The sequence below is a fragment of the Amborella trichopoda genome, chromosome 6, assembly GCF_054954075.1.
Source record: "Amborella trichopoda isolate Santa Cruz 75 chromosome 6, AtrichopodaSantaCruz75HAP2 v2.0, whole genome shotgun sequence".
Classification (NCBI taxonomy): Eukaryota; Viridiplantae; Streptophyta; class Magnoliopsida; order Amborellales; family Amborellaceae; genus Amborella; species Amborella trichopoda.
The window spans coordinates 47,761,803-47,782,209 of NC_142341.1; the positions used below are offsets into that span (position 1 = coordinate 47,761,803).

Consider the following 20,407-nt stretch of genomic DNA (forward strand, 5'->3'; position numbering starts at 1 on the left):
GACTTGAAAATCTTTTTTGTTTACATATTCTTACATCTTGATGTCGCTATGATCAATTAGAGGTTTTCTAATATCAAAATAGCCTTTTCCCATGGATTGGCGAGTATTTGTTTTTTGTTATAATCCCTATTTTATATATTTTTTAAAATTTTTTAAATTTTCTCATCTACAAATTATTATTTTTTTGGAATTTTTTATTTTTTAATCTTATTTAAATTTTTTAAAGTTTTTAAATCTTATTTTACTTTTACTACTTTTTATTTTATTTTTCATATTTTTATATATTTTTAAATTTCTAAAGATTTTTTGGCCTATACAAGACTCCTGCGAGTCCTGAGTCACTCATCTTGACCAAGGGTCCAGTCCTTTGGTTGATTCAAGTTTCTGAACACTCCTCTAAAGTTGCATAACTGAGTAGAAAACTCTACAAAATTTCCTTAGAATTTCTATGCTTTCTTTCAGCACCCATTTGGTAGAGAGAAAATTATGTTGCGTTTTTCTTTATCTTGCACAGGAGTCGAACTTGATTTTCTCCCCTTGAAAGATATCACGTGGACAAGCATAAATGCAATGGGGAATTATTCTTTTTCATGGGGTTCATTTTATTTGGCTATATGAGAATTGATAAATTTAAGGAGAAATGCTTAAATTTCCTTCTTCAAAATGCTGGTTTGACGCGTAACCTTTTAAGTTAAGTTTGTGCGTTTCTGAGCAACCCATGTCAGGGTTTAAGAACCTTCTTAGATGCAGAAACAAGAACCGCGAACACCGTAATCGTGTGCTTAACCGGCTCAAAACAAAATAAAGGAGGGTATAAGCCATACAACAAGCACGAAATATAAAATACAAAAACATTTACACCACAAGATAAATGATTTACATCCTTCAACCCAAATGGCTACATCTACAAACGTGCCAAACTGAATCCATTAATGAAGTTACATCATAAATTTTAAAACATAGAATGTATCTCTTCAACAAAACTCCATCTAGAAATCCTTTTAGACCAATTCTCTTGATTGACATTATTAGCTGATCTCTTATCTCTATTTCAAAGCTACATCTCTATATAGGAAGATAGCATTGTGTGCAACAAAGACTTTCTTTCATTAAAAGGGGATACTACCCGAAATTTTGATGGAAACTACTTTTTTATTATAAATCATCCTTTTACTCTACATGAGGCGCATGGTAGTGTTTCTTTTTCTAGGAAGCTCACTTTTTTCTATGGGGAGGCCTTGCCTTTAATGCAGGCGGCGGCCCCATCTCTCTCTTGAGTGGAAGCCACTTTTTCATTAAGTGATCCCAAATAAAGCACACATATAATTTATTTTTTATTCTCATTCCCTATATAGAATGTCAAGAATCCCGTAATAAATATGAGAATTCCCATAGGTGTCACATATATCTCAAAACACGGTAGATGTAACTAAAGCGTTCTAATCTAGTTGGATTTTTATTTTCTTTACCCATCTTAACCCTACGTACGGCAGTTTCTATTTTTTTAAGCAATGTTTGGTATGATCCCCAAATTTCTACATAGGAGTTATGTGAAGTTGGGAGTCTTTTCACTAATTCTTGTACTTTTTATTTTTTTAATTTTTAATCAAACTTTCTAGTTATATGTTTTGAAAACTTTTGTATGAGTGTCATTAATTTTGACTGAACTTTCCTAGATTTAGAGCCTTCTTCATGGTTCTTTAGTTTATGGTTCATACCATAGTTATCGAGATCGGACCGACTACTCGATTCAACATGTTGGACTGCCTGTTAGTAATTTTGGTTTTGAAAAATACTTAGTTGTATTTCAAAATAAAATTATATTTTGTATGGTTTTTCTAAGCTTCAAGTAAGTTGAAAAAGGTGTAGGTTTTAGTCCGCATTGAAAAAAAGAGTGATGATTGAGTGATTTATATATGTGAACACTCTCATTAGTCATGTTTTAGAACAACGGTAAGAGTGTGAGTGCTTGTATAGAGCATGCAAAGCGTGTATGTGGACAAGGGCGCTTCTTGCATGAGGTGCCCCTCGTCTGATCACATGTGTGGGTCAGGCTCAAGGATCAATTTATTTTTGTGTGGCACGTGTGAGATCTGATGGTCACTAGCCATTGAAGGCATAAGGCGTATGAAACTGATCGCAGCCATTGAGACCAAAAGCGGTGCATGTAACTGATCGCAACGAACGGTTGATAGCTGTTGTTGGTGGCGGTTGGAAAACAAACAGTCACATTATGCTGTGAAACCATGTGTAAGTGTTCAATTGAATGGTCATTAGCCAGCCACTCATAGCTCTATATAATGGGCTTGTTGTACCCATTCTACGCGCAGTTTTCAGGGAGCCTTCGCACTTATCTTTCTCTCTGGTTTTTATCACTCTCTAATTCGAACTTTTTGTCTAAGAATATATATACTTTGGTGCTATACAGTAGGTTTCCGGTTCAGATGCATAAAACTTTGAAGTGCAACAAAAAGATCTTTTGTTTTTTTTGATACTGATCACGAATTGTGCTTCTTGTGCATACCTTTTACAATACTGAAGAAGGGCACATATCGATTTGAGAACGTGCTTTCGCGTGCCATAAAACGAGAAGGAAATTTGATCTAATATTGCCCCTTTTTTATACCCAACCATTTCCAATAGTGCCAACCGGCCCAAACAAAACCTTGGATTGGTTGAAAACCAATCAAAGCTGAAACCAACACTTGATCAATTTTGATTTATCAAATTAGACTATTTTGACAAGTCAGAATAATTAAGAAAACTTGGGGTATTTTTTTTTTTTGGTAATATATTTTACATTTTTAAATTATTACTCTTAGTTTGGCTTTAGCTTTTGAAAATAGGGAAATTTAAGTACGTACCATTATTTTTAACTGTTATTATGGTCCCAAAATATGCAGAATTTTCTATGGAGGTCCTCGCTCCCAAATTTAGTTTGCCTTTGTTTCGATATTTTAAACATTGGAGCACATATTAAATCTACATTTTTTATTTTTTCAATAGTCATAGGTCAATTCAATGTCAAAACCATCGAAGCGTGACCACCCTATACTTTTAGTTGGTCCGATTTTTGAAACTTCAGACAACCTTAACATTCAAAAAATGAGGTTTAAGGGCAGTCCGATGTTTCGGACATTACACCGATTAAAAAGTATAGGTTTTTTACATTGAATTGACTTATGAATATCATAAAGTTTAAAATAATAATAATAATATGTGGTCTGATGTTTAAAAATGAGGGCAAAGTTGAAAAAAATGAAAAAAAAACAGGGGACAAAGACTTCCACGTAAATATCACATATTTTTGGACCATCGTGTAATAACAGTCAAATAAAACAATACAGTCGCAATTTTCCCTTGACAATATGATCCAACAGGTTTGACTCAACATTCAAATTCATCTTAACTAGACCAAGCCTCTCACCAAATTCAACATGTGGTCAATACATACCAGTATATGTGAAGAGTCTCAGGTTTCCCTAAAGAGACTCAGTATCCATTAATTGATATGAATATATCAGACTTGTCTTTTATAGATAAATTACTAATAGAAACTAAATCAAAGACACCTAAACTATACCCAGACTTATCATAAAATACAGGACACAATATCCTACACTGATTACCATATAAACCTTATGTATTAAGCGGATATACAATATATACTTTCCTTTCGCACTCCCCCTCATATTCAAGATGCTGTGAGAGAAAGCAGCTGGAGTTGGAACACTAATTCCAGAAACGAGCAGTTGGAACATCAGGTGTATAGCATGACCAGTAGATGCAGTGGTTGTCATGCTCAGATTGCTTGATCAACAAGCATAGAAAGCAGAAGTTGATCAACAAGCCTCAAGAACTGAAGGCCATATCAGAGCAGGTTCGATCAATCAAACAAAAATTCCAAAGAGAAGAACAGCTCAGAGACTAAAACTTAACTTGGCAAAGAGATAGATCTGAGAGTCGAAACACAACTCCACATAAAGTTGAAACACGACTCAACAGAAGTTGCACCGACTGGGTGAGCAACAAAGTCGTCATGAAAATTGACGACGATGCTTCATGGATGAGGAATAGACACAACTAAGATGAATCTGGCTCTGATACTATGTGAAGAGTTTCAAGTTTCTTTAAAGAGACTTAGTGTTCATTAATTGATATGAATATACATACTTGTCTTTAATAGATAAATTACAGATGTCACTAATAGAAACTAAATCATAGATATCTAAACTATGCCCATACTTACCATAAAATACAAGACATAATATTATACCCTTCCCATATTTACTGATTACAATATACACCTTCTATATTAACCTGATATACAATATATACTTTCCTTTCACAAGCTCTAACCTTTGGGATTTCTCGAATCGTCCCCTTGCATCACGTTTTGATAGGATGAGTGGTTAACCAAAAGCCAAAACACATTTCCACGCAATTATGAAGCATACGAACATCATAAGAAGCATGGTTATCATTGTTCGAAAAATCGCACCAGGAAAGTTAACAAGACATGGAGCCAAAAGCATTTAGATTGAAACTGGGCTAACTAGGTGGTTAACTGGGCCAGTTTGGTCTGGTAGAATTTGTTTTTTAAATGGGTCAAAACCTCCCTTCCCCCCCCCCCCCCCCCCCCCGCCCTCCGTCCCCCAAATTAAAAATTTTCAAAGAACTTATATAAATTAAGTGTATGCTATCTTATGACCTACAATTATCTTTAAAAATTTTTTAAAAACGTTTTATATATATTAATATATGAAGACTATGGAGGTATGCAAGATAATTTAGAAATTGACATTAATTTAATGGAGGGAGTTCCAATCTCTAACTACTAATAGCTAGCAGTAATGAGAGAGATGAGGGGGTCAGGTTACTGCTTGCAATCAAGGTTCATTGGGCGAAACTGTCTTTTAAGTCGTAATATTCATCATAAAACAAAAATAGGAACATGCAGGATTATTAAAAATGAAAATAACAGAAAAAAACATTTACATATGTATTCAAGTCTAAATGTAATATTTTTTTTAAAAAAAAAGAGATAAAAAATACAACAATATTAAAAAACGATATAACAATAGAAAAAACATTTTTTCTTAAGCAAAATGATTTCTTTTTTTTTAAAAAAAATATAGCATTACAATAAAACAGAAGACAATTAAAAAACAAAAAAAAAAAACTTATTCACATATTCATCAAAAGACATACTTTTATTAAGAAAAATAATTTTTTTTTAGAAAAATATAAAACCCCTAAAATCAAGCAACATTTCGAGTAAAAAACGACCCTTGATCTTTTGATAATTGAACAAATCAACATACATGCATTGTAAAAGTTTCGATCATCTTTTAAACGCATCAAATTTCATAAAAAATGATTCAGTATTGAAGATTTAAATTAAAAAATGGCATAAACTTTAGACCTATAAAATTTTTGTCACATCAAGTAAGAAAAAAACTTCATATAAAAAAATTACTCAATCATAAATAAACTTACCAATTTATTTGGGAGATGAAGTATTGATTCTAAAAAATAACAACTTCGTTTGATTCAAAACAAGCTATAAATTGATAAAAAATCTTCAATTTTGGATCAAACTCAAGTTTTTTCAATGGTAGTGTTTCAGACCAAAATCGACCCACAATCTTATGTAGTTCGAGCAAATTGAAACACAAATCTGTTAAAGGCTTAGATTATCTATCAAATGCCCCAAATTTGATAAAAAAGGATTCGGCATTGAAGATTTAATTGAAAAATAGCGGAAATTTAAAAAACTATGAAAAATTGCCATTTTAAATCCGAAACTTTATTTTTATGGATGTTCGATTCCAAAATTGTTGTTTTATAGATACAATATAATGATTTACATCAATAATACACAAAAGAAGCCCAAAATATGGCAAAAAAAAACTTATTCACGAGTTTCTGGCTTTCTGTGCTGCAAACCATTGTTATTGATGTTATAAAGATCGATTTATATAAACACCGGTCCGGTCAGTTAGAAATCTAGCTGGTTTGTGTACTAATTGGCTGGTTTTGATCTGGGTATTTTGGGTTGGGCTTGGGGGTGGGGGAGTGTAGAACTCTGAAACTGGGGGTAATCAGAAGGGTCCCGGTTCCATTTTAACCGACAGGTTTCGATTGGAACCGTCTGATTTTTCAAGCACCAGTCATCAACAAGGTTTTAACAAAACAGAACCTAGATCGCCCATAAGGGATTTCGATCTGTTTCGGCCGAATGGGGATGAGTACGTGCTAAAACCGACCATTTCAAAGAATAAAAAATCAAAAAATTTGGAGCCAGTCCGTACCGGTTCTTGGGCAGAACCAGCTGGTGAATTTGGCCGGTTCATAAGGAGAACCTGCCGATTCATGATATTTTATAAGATATGGTTCAGTCCGACATTCTCAATCTAAATTGCTGATTCCGATCCGAATCACCATTTTTTCAAACACGGACCGTTATAGTCATCAACGTTCCATCAATACTATTGGGGCGGTGATCAGCCTTTCAATTTTGCTTTTATGACGGCGAGCTTCTGTGGTTCCTTTTGCCTTTTCCTGGTTATACCAACGTGTTTCAATCGGCAATGCCGTGAATAAGATAGGTGAGATAAACCTTTTGTGTTTTTTTTTTCGGGTAATTAAGTGGAGAAGACCGTACCCTCTCAGTTTTTCAAATAGTTTAAGAGAGATTTTTTTTTTTAAGTGTTAGTAGGAATGAAAACCATAATACGGTAACTAAGGTGTGTGGGATGTTACCACTAGGACCCAAACCTCTGTTTTTAGAGATAAATATTTTGTTAGCCAATAAAAAGTTACACATTACTATTAAAAAAATCAAAAATGAAAAGAAAGAGGAAAAACGTTAAGGGCGAGTTCAAATATAGCAGTTATTTAAAAAAGAGATTGTATCTTATAAGACTAATTGTCTTTGTTGTAATTACTCCCAATCATTATATATCATATATGATGACTTGGAGTGTAGTATTAAGTTCATAAGTTTTTTTTATAAGTTTGAGTATAGTAAAAAGTATACTTTATAACCACCTAATTTGAAACTTAACGTGCAGTAATGATTATGGCCTCTTTGTACGTTAAATAAATTATTTATTTGTATTTTACAGTAACATATCTTAGAGATTGATTTAACACATGAAACACCTCTCAGGTGAATCTAAGAAGCATTTTCGCTTTAAACCCATGACTTTATGATGTAAAAACTAGTGTAAATCAAAGAATCTGTAAAGAATTAAAAATGAACGGCAATGACTGGTCTAAAAATAACAATTAATGTATGGACCTAAGAGGAAATATATAGTAATTTATGGTATGACTAAAAGTATGACTTTTAATTGAGCAGAATATCGAAAAAATGAATTGTATAACCGATCCCAAATAATTGGGATAAAGCTCTGATGATGATGAAGTTGTATCGGCCACTTCAAAAATTGCCAAAATTAAAAAAATATATATGTGACATAATCAGCTGCGTAGAACGATTTTTATAATGTGACATGTGCCATGCATGTAACAATATTTGATGGCAAGGATCATTTTTTAGGGCCCCATTTGGGTCGGTTGTTTCACTTTCATTTTCAGTGCAGGAAAAATATATTGGGGGACCTACACAAATGGTTCAAACTATATTTTCCTTTATTTTTTTCTCCACATGTTTATATTTTATTTTAGTTCTATATAATATTGTGCCCCTAATAAATTCACGTTTTTATTTGGTTAAAAAGAATAAACTGTTAAGTAATTGAAAAGCAAGGTTAATTTTGATAAAGGAAAATTGTTTCATGCGGCGAGGACTACATTTCTATATTTGCGTTCCTCGAGATATAAAGCATTTATCTTAAAGATGGATGCAAATAGGTGGTCTTTCTAAAAACAATTGAAACTAACAGTCCAAATGATTTCTTAATAAAATAATAAAATAATTATTTTTAATTTTCAAATTTTATTTGTTTTTCATACTCATGATCTCCATGTTAGAGATTACACTTCATTAAAAATTAAGTCCAAAAATCCATCTCAAAAATAGATTTTTAAGATTGACTCATTTCTACATGGACTCGTAGAAACCATGTCCTTTAATAAAAGGTGTGGTTTGTATAAGATTGCAACCTTAAACAATCATAGTAAGGTACACCTCAAAACTCTGTCATAAGATGCGATTTTGATATCAATTTTTTTTCAAATGGTCTGAGAATCTATTTTCATTTCTAATTATAAAATTTTAAATCTATAGTTTAAGGTTGCAACCTTATATAAGCTTTTTCCTTTGATAAATTTCCCTTATTATCAATAGTAAAACATTCCTCATAAAACTACATGCTCTTATCTTCAGCATTACATGTAAGCGAGAATGGCATGGGACCTTGGTGGTAGTATTGCTGAGCGACATGGTGAGCTCTCTAACTCCATTCTCATCAAAGGGTAGAACCCCAAATCCCCACTGACTTAATTGATTTCTAGTCCCATGGTGAGGCCTTTGAGTCGTGTTTCAACTCATATGTTGAAACTCCGCTGCTCTCTCTCATAGCATCTTGTGTTTAAGGGGAGTGTGAAAAAAAATCATAAATTGTCTACCAGGTTAATATGGAAGATGTATATTGTAATCTATAAAATTGGGAAGGGTAGATACTTGTATTTATGGTAAGTCTGTGTATAATATAGAAATATGTGGGTATAGTATAAGAATTTGTGATTTATTTTTATATTTTTTCATCTATAATTTATTTATAAAAGACAAACCTGTATATTCATACGATTAATGGACACTGAGTCTCTTTTGAGAAACCTGAGACTCCTCATAGCTTGGAGCAATTGTGACCATCTAATAAAGATAAATAGTCCTATAGTATACAATTCCTACATGATTAATGGACATTGAGTCTCTTCTGAGAAACCTAAGATTCTTCATAGCTTGGAGAAATTGTGACCATGTAATATAGATAAATAGATATACAATTCCTACATATTAGGTAAAAAATTTCAGAAAAATTCTTATTCTTGTTAAATTGACTTACTGGGAAAGTAATTTCCCTTCAAAACATTTCCCTTGTGACAACGCGCCTTAATGCGACGTAGAACACTTGGATAACTTGTGGAAGTAATTAATCTATAAAGTAGAAAAATTATTGAGGTACAAGTACACAAATCATGTTACACTTATGGACTTTTGTTCCATAGAAAACCAAGCCATGTCAGAGAGAGAGAGAGAGAGAGAGAGAGAGAATCATGAATGCTGCAGATGTGGGAGGAGGTGAACTGGGAGTCCCTTTGCAGCAAGAGGCATAGGATCCATGAGAATCTTCTCATTTGGGAAAACCAATTTCCACTTATAATTCTTCACCAAATTGTGCAAGAAGACTAGCATCTCCACTCTTGCAAATTCAAGCCCAGGGCACATACGTGGTCCCCCTCCAAAAGGCACAAATGAGTAAGGTGGTGGACCCTCTCCCTCAAAGCGAGAGGGGTCGAATTTTTCAGGTTCTGGAAAATAATCTTCCATCTTGTGTGTAGTATGCGCATTCCAATGGAGCTGCATCCACAATTCGACATGAACAAAATTATTCTACAATTGGCAAACGGTAATGTGCTCCCATGTGAGCATATATCATGATTTTACTACCTCAGGTGAAACCAGTGTTCGTAAACTCCGCCGGTCCAACTCGGAACCGGCTGGCCAAACTGGAACACGACACTGGCAGATCCGATTTTTGTGGTCCGATTGGGTATTTTAAAACAAATACAAAAAGTTTATATTACATCCCTAAAAATAAAGGTTTGGTTTCTAATGTTTTTTCTTGTATCATTTTGACAAAGATCGAAAAGTGTTTTCTCCATGATTACTTATTTTTATATTTTTCCTATCTTTTTTGAAAAGTTTTAAAATACCCTTAAGCACAAATCAATTTTTTAAAATCAATTTTTTTTTACTAAGTTTCAACTTCATTTGTATGTGCTTTGTTTAATCGCGTTTTAAATATACTGTTCATATATTTTTTAGATTTTGTTTGTATTTTTTGTATTTTTTTAACACTTTTTTGAACTAGCAGGGACATGCTAGGTTAGGTCAGTTGACCTTACTAGTTTACCTCTTACTCGGACCGGCCATTGGCTGGTTTTCGATGCCGGTTCGATTTTTCGAATACTGGGTGAAACCCTCGCATTGAATCCTTGACCAAAGTAAAGCCTCACCTCAAATACTTCCCCACCTCAAATCCTCGTCTAAAAAGTAGTTTGGCCATTAGATATTTCCATGATTGCTCCAAAATCAATTTCCGATGAAGTCTATGAACTTTGAAGCTCCATCAAATAATTAAGATCTTGCGGATTCGTGGATGCTTTTTTTTAGGGTGAAATAGATGGTTCAGATAATGTGTTACAATATATACTATTTTCGGGCTTAAAATCCAAATTTTTTTTCATAACCATGATAATCAATGCTGAAATAATCTTTATTTCAAAGTTTTCCAATACTAAAACTGCAATTTTCCATGAGTTTTGAGGTGTGGCTTTACTTATTTTAATACGACTGTAGCCCTATCAAAACATTTGCTTTTTATTGTATAAAGCCTAGGTTCTAAACAATCAAATTAGAGCCTACTTTCACATAGTGTTGAGAAATGTGGTTTCAATATTGGAAATCTTTTTGATAGCTTTAAAAAATATTTTAATCTTTATTTATAAAGTTTAAACCATAAAAAATAGTGTAGATCGAGAGATCTATGATAAGTTGAAAATCTTGAAAATTGACGGTCAAAAAATGCGTTACAAATCAACCTCTTCTAATGAAATTTGAAATCCATTTTTTTGAGGACATGTAGGCATCAAAACAACCTCTTCTAGTAAAATTTTTGAGGTAGGCTCAAATTTGATTGTTTAGAGCCTAGGCTCTATATAAACTTTTTCCTTTAATAAATCATGACCGCATAAAGAAGGAAGAAAAAGGCTTGGGTGATTTACCTTCCAGCCCTTAGGTATGCGGAAGCCTGCATAGTCGAAATCGGTTATGGCGTGTCTGAAAGTTCCCGAGACCGTTGGTGAAACTCTCATTACCTCACACACCACATTCCATGTGTATTTCATCTTTTTGAGGTCTTCCCAATTCAGTACTTCTTCTTTGCCCTTCGACTTCTCAATTTCCCTTTGTTCTAAAGTCACAGGAAAAGAAAATGGAAAAATAAAAAATAAAAAAGAAGTTTAATCTAATAAATATAAAAAAAAAAAGAAAGGAAAAAATATAACTAAATAGATATGGCGAGAGAGAGTACCATTGAGGATTTCATTGTAGTAGTAAGGCTTCTCGGCTAGGTGCTTGAGCACCATCAACAGGGTGGAGCTGCTCGTGTCATGTCCGGCGAAGAGCAGGTTGATGATATTGTCTACAACCTCCTCATCACTCATGTACTTGCCGCTGTCATCGGCGGTGGTGAGCAAATACGACATCAAGTCCTGCTTCGGGTTTGCTGTTCCGGCCCGTAGAGCCTCCTTCCTGCCATTCACCTCCTTCCTCAGCTCTCTTCGAAGGGCATCGACGGCCTTTTTAGCCTTGTAGTATCTTGTTCCCGGGATTTTCAGGTCCATATGCATCATCCCCTGGAGGAAGACATTGAAGAGTGCTGATAGCTCCATTTTTCGCTCTTCGCTCTCTATACTGGCGAGCAGGCTGCAGGCCAAGGAGAAGGTATAGACCTTCAACATATGGTAGACCTTTACCTCAGCTTTCCCATCCCAGTTTCTTTTAAGGTGCAGTCGTGCCGCGGAGTCCATTTGGCCAACAAACTTGTGGAGTGCTTCTGGACTCAAGAAAGCCATCAGGAGCTTTCGAACCCTCTTGGCCTCGTCTCCGGCAGTGGTTATTATGGAGGTTCCGAAGAGCTTTGCTACAGAGGTTGGCCATGAGGTTACAAGCACCCGGTTCTCGTTCGAGAAGATGAATTTGTTGCCGGTGGCTCCGCAAAATACCGCCATTGGACTGCCCAGGATTTGGGTCCTGAAGACCTGAGTTTTGTATTTTTGCATCTTTTTTACGATGAAGCTTTCGGTGCTTTCTGAGCCGAATATAGCAAAAAATTGGAGGGTCTCTCCTACGAGGGGCCATCCCCTGGTCCCCGGAGGGAGCCTCGGGCCCTCTCCGCGGTGTTTTGCACACCACCACCTCCGCACCACCACCAAAGTGGTCAAGCCCACTGCAAGCGCCCAAAGAACCTCCATCTCTCCACTCTCCAATCCTTCCTCTAACCTAATCCAACTATCCCCCACTGTGCCCCTTGCCTTCTTATTTATGCTCTAGGAATTATGTCCTCAATTGAACACAGGCTGTCGGCATCACGATCTAAGTGTAAAAGAACTCGCCAATCAATTTTTTTTTTTTTTCAAAAGTTTATATTAAAATGTAGAATTAGATATGTACCTCCAAAATCCATTGGAAAATATTGTTTTAAGGTTGAAAAACCTTGTAATTGATTATCTCGATATCGAGATGTATGAACATAAAAAAAACAAATATTTTGAGTCTAAAAAATAGTACATATTGCAATACCCTATCAAGACCGTCCATTTTCAAAAATTTTATATGTTTATAGATCTACATGATTTTAACTGTGTAATAGTACATATTGCAATACCTTATCAAGACCGTCCATTTTCAAAATTTTTATATGTTTATAGATCTACATGATTTTAACTGTGTTTGAAAACTAAAATTTTATAATTAGATATGAAAATAAATTTTCAGATAAAATTTAGAAGTGCACTTTAATTAGATTGTTTAAGTTTGCAACTTTATAAAAACCACACCCCATAAACTAATCCTATGGTCTTTCTCAAGTGTCAAGTGATCCTGCAGGTTTCATGTGCACAAAACCCCTTCTAAATAGCGTTTTCATGCCGTGGAGTAAGTAAACAAAATGCACCTGCAGGACCATTCCAGGTCAAACTGGGAGTGTCGAGGGACCCACTAAGACCGAGTGGAGACAGGCGACCGGCGGATTCGATTAGTGATTTAATCTCGACAGACATGCCAAACATTACTAATTTTTACGGATGCATTGCGCGTTTTTGGTCGCCCCATGGGACCAATTTTACGACAGTCGTACAGTTTAATTTTTGAACCCCTTAAAATAAACACGTATATGTTTTATTTTATTTTATTTTTTTGTAATAGCATCTTGGGCCGATGTGGCTCTGAATATAATATTGAGGGGGGAAGTTCGAGAGGTGAACCTACCACATGGTTGTTACTTCATTTATGAAAATTTAGTTTTTAAAATTTAAAATTTAAAATCTAGGAAAATTACAAATAATACACCCAACCAAACTTTTTTTCTCACTTTTTTTTCCCAAAATACACTTTTCTAACAAATACTCCCAAGTAAAAAAATATACTTTTTTCTTTAACGAAAATACACTTTTTCATACATAAAAATTTAATTTTGGCCGGATATTCATCTGTGCTTATATGGGCTGTCAGACCGCTCTTTGACATTGTCGGACCGCATATTGGGCTTATTGCCATACCGTATGGGCCTATTGCCGAACCGCATGTGCCTATTATCGGACTGCTCTTTGGCGGTGCCGGACTGCATGGGCCTATTGTTGGACCATTCTTTGTTAGTGCCTGACCGCTACTGTTATTAACTAGGCCGACATTATACTGCCGAACCGCCCTAAGAATATTCCGGACCGCTTTTTTCATGGAAAAAGAGAGAGAGGCATAGGTAAAAGTAAGGGAGCGTAGTTTAGATTTTTTTTTAAAATAGGGGGTATTTGCTAAGAAAGTATATTTTAAGGTAAAAAGTGAGAAAAGAAGTTTGTTTGGGGTAGCTTGCATAGAAAGTCAAGTCTTGAACGTTATTTGTAATTTTTCGAAAATCTATATATTACGCTTTAATTAATATAACAATCTCAAATTGCAAGATAACACTTAAAAGAATTACTTCTCAAAAGAAATTACTTAGTTATAAACCTACAGTTATAGGACCTTCCATATTTTTATGTAATTTTAATTAGATATTATTCGTCACAATTTAAGCAAATGTTTTAAAAAAAGAAAAAGTTTATATAAGGTTGCAACCTTAAAATGTAGAATTAACCTAAAAAATAGATCATATAAGGTTGTTTGGATGTTGGAAAACCGTCCAATTGATCATCTTAATATCGAGATGTATGAATATAAAACGAAAAGAACTATTTCGAGTCCACGAAATAGTATATTGTAACACATTATTTGGACTGTCGATTTTCAAGTTTGTCATGTGTTTTTAGATCATCTTGATTTGAATCATTTCTAGAGTTTAAAATTTTATAATTTAAGATGAAAATAGTAAGAGTTTTTTTATATTAAAATTACATTTATAATAAAAGTTAGAGGTGTGCCTTAATTAGATTGCTTAAGCTTGCAATCTTATGCAAACCACACCCTTTTCAAATGTTTTAATTTCTCAGTATGGAAGTTTTGAAAAACCTAATCTATCCATAAAGATAGCAATATTACATATCCTTAGCTACTCGATTTTAAATCTAATAGTTAATAATGACTGTGACTTTCTTGTATCAAAAGTAAATAGTCTCATAGTATATATTTTCAATATATATTATTAAAATTAAGTATTAAAAATTCATATATTACATTGTTGTAAAGAACTTATATTCTTTTATATATTTACAAGAAAATAATTTATAAAAAAATTACACTATATTGTAATAAAAATAGATTTATACATTACTGATAATCTCATAGGTTTATTTACTAATTTTTTTATAACTAAAATGTAAACATTATACTTTTAAGTAAATATAACAATTTCAAATAAAAAAATGTTTTGATAGGGCTGACCCGTATCAAAATAAGTAAAGTCTCACCTCCAAACTTAATGAAAATTCCAGTTTTGGTATCGAAAAACCTTCATCATCTCAGTCCTGAGTAATATGGTTTTGAAATCAAATTAGGATTTCAAGCCCTACAAATAGTGTGTATTGTAACATACATCTGGATCGTCCATTTCACCCTAAAACTAAGTGTTCATTGATCCGTAAGATCTACAACATTTTTTAGCTTCAAATTTTATAGTCAGTGTTGGAAATTAATTTCAGAGCTATCATAGAGATTTCCAATACCCAAAACGCTTTCTGAACGAGGATTCAACATGAGACATTACTTTATTCTCATAAAATAATGCCCATTATTCCTAACTACATATATATCCCCTAGTATTTTATGTTTGGGTGCAATTTGTATAGGCCGAGGTTCTAAACAATAAAAGTAGAGCACACCTTCAAATAGTGTCTAAAAATGTGGTTTCAATATTGAAAATCTTTGTGATAGCCTTAAAATATATGTTTATCTTTAATTATAAAATTTAAAGCTTAAAAAATAGTGCAGATCTATGAAAACTTGAAAATCTTGAAAATTGACGGTCCAAAAATACATTACAAGATGCACTATTTCCAAAACTTGAAATCCACATTTTTCTCATGTCCATGGATCTTGATGTCGAGATGATCAATTTGAGGATATTTGGGCATCAAAACAACTTCTTCTAGTGAAATTTTTGGGGTGCGCTCTAATTTAATTGCTTAGAGCCTCGGCTCTATACAAACTTTTTCGTCTATGTTATTTGTAATTTACCTAATTTTTTCTATTTTTACATTGGTATCCCTTTTCTAAAATTTTAAAAAAGACCAAATTGCTTATATTTTGGATATTTAAGATCAGAAACTATACATTTCTTTATTTGTTTATTTTTTTTAATAAATTTGCATATTCAAAAAATTCTGACAATTTTGGATTTTGAATATCAGACAACTTATTTAGCCCAAAAATTTCATATTTTTTTATTTTTTTGGACTTTAAATATATGAAAATTTATGTAGCCAAGAAATTTTATATTTTTACTTGATTTTGAATATTACAAAGTTCTTTAGCTTGTAAATTTCTGTTTTTAAATTTTTTTTGGATATTTAATATCTGAAAATTATTAAAAATAATAAAAATATCAAAACTGTAAACTTCTAGATCTTGCAGATCCAAAATAAAAGAATGGTATTTTCTAAAAAATTGAGAAAAAAATAGATATGAATGTAAAAACAATAAAAATTAGGTAAATTTTAAATAACGTAAATTGGAGAGGTTGACTAAGTCTCTCTTTATAAAAAGGAATCCATGGGTTGACTAAGCTATCTTGCAAGATAATATTAAAAGGGCGCGGTTTGTGTAGAGTAGGCTCCAAATAATCAAATTAGAACCTATCTGCAAATAGTGTCATGAAATGTGGTTTCAATATTGGAAATCTTTGTGATATCTTGAAAATGTATTTTCATCTTTATTTATAAAGTTTAAGCTTCAAAAATAGTGTAGATCGACAGATCTATAAAAACTTGAAAATCTTGAAAATTGACAGTTCAAAAATGCATTACAAAATACCTATTTCCAAAACTTGAAATGCATTTTGTTCTCATGTCCATGCATCTCGATGTTGGGATGATCAATTTGAGGATATTTTGTCATCAAAACAACCTCTTCTAGTGTCAATTTTGAGGTAGGCTCTAATTTGATTGTATCAAATTAGAGCCTCGACTCTATATAATTTTTTCCTATATTAAAATCCTGCAGAAAATGACCATTAAATTAGAATTCTTCCTCATGACATGGGAGTCTTAGTTTTCTAAAATATATTTCAATTTTCTAAAATATTGTTTTTATATATATAAAAATGGTAAGAATGGTGGGTGGGAGATTATGTTCACATCATCTTGCCACCTAATGCCGCAACCCCATTCCGCTAAAGTATTGCACTTGTGTCGGTTAGTTATTTGTATTCTAGTTATTTGGATATTTAATATCTGAAAATTATTAAAAATAATAAAATATCAAAACTGTAAACTTTTAGATCTTGCGTATCCAAAATAAAAGAATGGTATTTTCTAAAAAATTGAGAAAAAAATAGATATGAATGTAAAAATAATAAAAATTAGATAAATTTTAAATAACGTAAATTGGAGAGGTTGACTATGTCTCTCTTTATAAAAAGGAATCCATGGGTTGACTAAGTTATCTTGCAAGATAATATTAAAAGGGCACGGTTTGTGTAGAGCCTAGGCTCCAAACAATCAAATTAGAAACTATATGCAAATAGTATCGTGAAATGTGGTTTCAATATTGGAGATCTTTGTGATATTTTGAAAATGTATTTTCATCTTTATTTATAAAGTTTAAAGCTTCAAAAATAATGTAGATCGACAGATCTATAAAAACTTGAAAATCTTGAAAATTGACGGTTCAAAAATGCATTACAAAATACCTATTTCCAAAACTTGAAACGTATTTTTTTCTCATGTCCATGCATCCCGATGTTGGGATGATCAATTGGAGGATATTTTGTCATCAAAACAACCTCTTCTAGTGTCAATTTTGAGGTAGGCTCTAATTTGATTGTTTAGAGCCTCGACTCTATATAAATTTTTCCTATATTAAAATCCTGCAGAAAATGACCATTAAATTAGAATTCTTCCTCATGACATTGGAGTCTTAGTTTTCTAAAATATGTTCCAATTTTCTAAAATATTGTTTTTATATATATAAAAACTGGTAAGAATGGTGGGTGGGACATTATGTACACATCATCTTGCCATCTAATGCCCCAACCCATTCTTGTAAAGTATTGTATTTGTGTCTGTAAGTTATTTGTATTCTAGTTGTACACTTGAGATCATGGTTTTTAAAATAAAAGGCAGTAAGATACTGATATTCCTGATACAAATGTATGATTGCAACTATGTTAGGAAAACCAATTCCTATGTGAGGAAAGTCTGGGGCAAACCTAGAATTTGTTTATCGGATAAGTGAACATGGGGTCTTAGGTTCTTTTAGCAGTTAGTTAGAAATGGAATTTCCAATATTTGAATTTTCCATCCCACAATTAAAAAAAAAAAAAAAAAGAAAAAAAAAAAAGAAAAGAAAAGAAAAGAAGAGAAGAAGAAGATAAATTGTCAACCAAACTGTGTAAAAGAAATCGAAAGACTCCAAATAATAGGAAAAAAATTAAGGAAATTTACAAAAATTCCCATTTTATTTTTGAAATTAAAAAAAACGCCACTATATTGCATATTTTACACTCAAGTTCCCCTTTTTCGCGAGTGAGTAATATATTTTAGGGAAAATTGTAAATAACTCTCAAGAATAGACTTCCTATGCAACTTATCCCGAACCAATTTTTTTGTTTCAATTTTTACCCCAACATATACTTTCCTAGCAAATACTTTTCCCAACCACAAAAATAAATAAAAGAAAAACTAAACTACCCTCCCTTGACTTTTACCAAATCTCTCTCTTCTTCTCCTAGACAAAATTCGGTCCGACAGATCCTGATGGCGGTCTGGCACTTTCTGTTCCTGGACAAACATGCGGTCCCGCATATCTATATGGCAGCCTGGCACATTGTGGTACGGCACATGCTCTCTGGCAGATCTACATGGTGCTCTGGCACATGGGTCTGGAAGATTCAAAAGGTGGACCAGCAGATAATGAAATAGGTCCGTTACTTTTTTTAGTTTAACTAGGTCTAGCAATTGGTACATGGCAGTCTGGCAACCCATGTAGATTTTGGAACTATGCATAATCCGACATGAATGTCCGGCCAAAACTAAATTTTTACGTACGAAAAAGGGTATTTACATAAAAAATATATGCCTTTTTTTAGTTGGGAGTATTTGCTAGGAAAGTATATTTTGTGGTAAAAAGTGAGAAAAAAAAGTTTCATTGGAGGTAAGTTGCATAAAAAGTCTATTCTCAAGGGTTATTTGTAATTTTCCCTGTATTTTTACCTACTGCTTTTCTGTATATCAGATCAAAAGGGTGAATATTTCTTACCCAAAACCTCTAAAAAACATAATTTGAGTTTTATTATTAGTATTATTAATACCAAAATACATCTCAAGCTTCTAGGATTTGCTTTTATTATTATTGTTAAGCGATCTTTTATTTTTTCTAGGGAAAAGTTATGGATACCCTTAAAAATGAACTTTGAAGACATTTTACCGCCCACTTTAGTGTCACATCTATAACCCAGTTATTTTTTTCTTGCTTTTACCCCTTAGTTAAAAAGTCAATGTTTTAAAAACTAAACTACCCTTCTTTCCTGTATCATACCTATTAAATCTCTCTCTACCTCTCTATCTCTCTACCCACCCTCTCTCTCTACCCGCTCTCTCTCTACTCGCCTCACTCTCTCTCCGCCCAATATCAATCTCACTCACTCTCTATCTACCCCCCTCTCTTTCTCTCTCTGCCCAATATTAGTCTCTCTTACTCTCTATACCTATCGTCTCTCTCTGTCTCTCTCTCTCTCTCTCTCTCTTATTGAAAAATGTGGTCCGACATAAAAGTGTGCCGAACAGACCTCTGTCCAGAAGCCTCATGACCGATCCAACACAAACCAAAGCAAAAAAAATAAAGTGGTCTGGCATAAAAGTGTATGGGACTCAGCTTCTAGCTTCTGGAATTCCAGAAGCCTCGTGGTAGCCAGCACACTCTTGGGCCAGACCAAAATTTTTTGCTTTTGTCAGGCAAAAAAGTGTGTCGAACTGGCCACGAGGCTTCTGGAATTTTAGAAAGAAGTCGATCTAGTACACTTTTGTATTGGACAGCTTTTTTTTTTTTACTTCGGCCTTGTAAAAAATCGTGTCGGATCGGTCACGAGGCTTTTGGATTTTCAGAAGGCAGAGATCGGTTTGACACATTTTTGTGTGGGACCGCAATTTTTCAACACAATAAAGAGAGAGAGAGACTGATAGAGGTCAAAGAGAGAGATATTGGGTGGAGAGGGAGAGACTGATCTTGGGTGAAGTGAGAGAGAGGAGAGAGATTGATATTGGGTGAAAAGAGAGAGAGCGGAGAGAGAAAGGGAGGGTAGAGAGAGGGTAAGTAGAGAGAGGAGGGCAAAGAGAGGGAAAGAGAGAGATTTAATGAGGAAGGGTAATTTAGTTTTTAAAATATTAATTTTTTTTATTGGGTTAAAAGCAAAAAAAATAAGTACCTAAGTTAGGGCAGCGATACTAAAAGTATTGGGGGTATAATATCTACAAAGTTCATTTTAGAAAGATATCCCTAATTTTCCCTTTTCTCTACTGTTGTGTGATGGTGAAATTGTGATGACAATATTCGAGGTGATATTTCATGTAGTAACTTTTATATCAACATTAAAAGAGCATTTCAGATAGATTTTTGAAGTGCATCTGATTCTACATTTTAAGGTTGCAATCTGATGTAGACTTGTCCCTTTATAGTATGTAAAGAAAATACTCACCAAGAAAAAAGCCACAACACAGAGATCATGAATGTTGCTGACGTGGGTGGAGGTGAATTGGGAGTCCGTTTGCAGCATCTGGCATA

At 33.4% G+C, this 20,407-nt stretch overlaps 1 protein-coding gene and 1 long non-coding RNA gene across 2 annotated transcripts; both read right to left on the reverse strand.

Moving 5' to 3' along the window:
- Positions 1–9,112: 9,112 nt before the first annotated feature.
- Positions 9,113–12,355, reverse strand: LOC18441956 (cytochrome P450 716B1). The gene is made up of 3 exons (XM_006852180.4): positions 11,289–12,355; positions 10,981–11,168; positions 9,113–9,553 (listed from the first exon to the last, which is right to left on the reverse strand). The coding sequence occupies exons 1-3, from the start codon at positions 12,229–12,231 to the stop codon at positions 9,248–9,250; spliced, it is 1,437 nt and encodes a 478-aa protein (XP_006852242.3). The 5' UTR covers positions 12,232–12,355; the 3' UTR covers positions 9,113–9,247.
- Positions 12,356–18,067: 5,712 nt separating this feature from the next.
- On the reverse strand, positions 18,068–20,399 carry LOC148781833 (uncharacterized). Its single transcript, XR_016056995.1, has 2 exons — positions 20,322–20,399; positions 18,068–18,509 (listed from the first exon to the last, which is right to left on the reverse strand). It is a non-coding gene; the product is annotated as an uncharacterized LOC148781833 (long non-coding RNA).
- Positions 20,400–20,407: the final 8 nt, after the last annotated feature.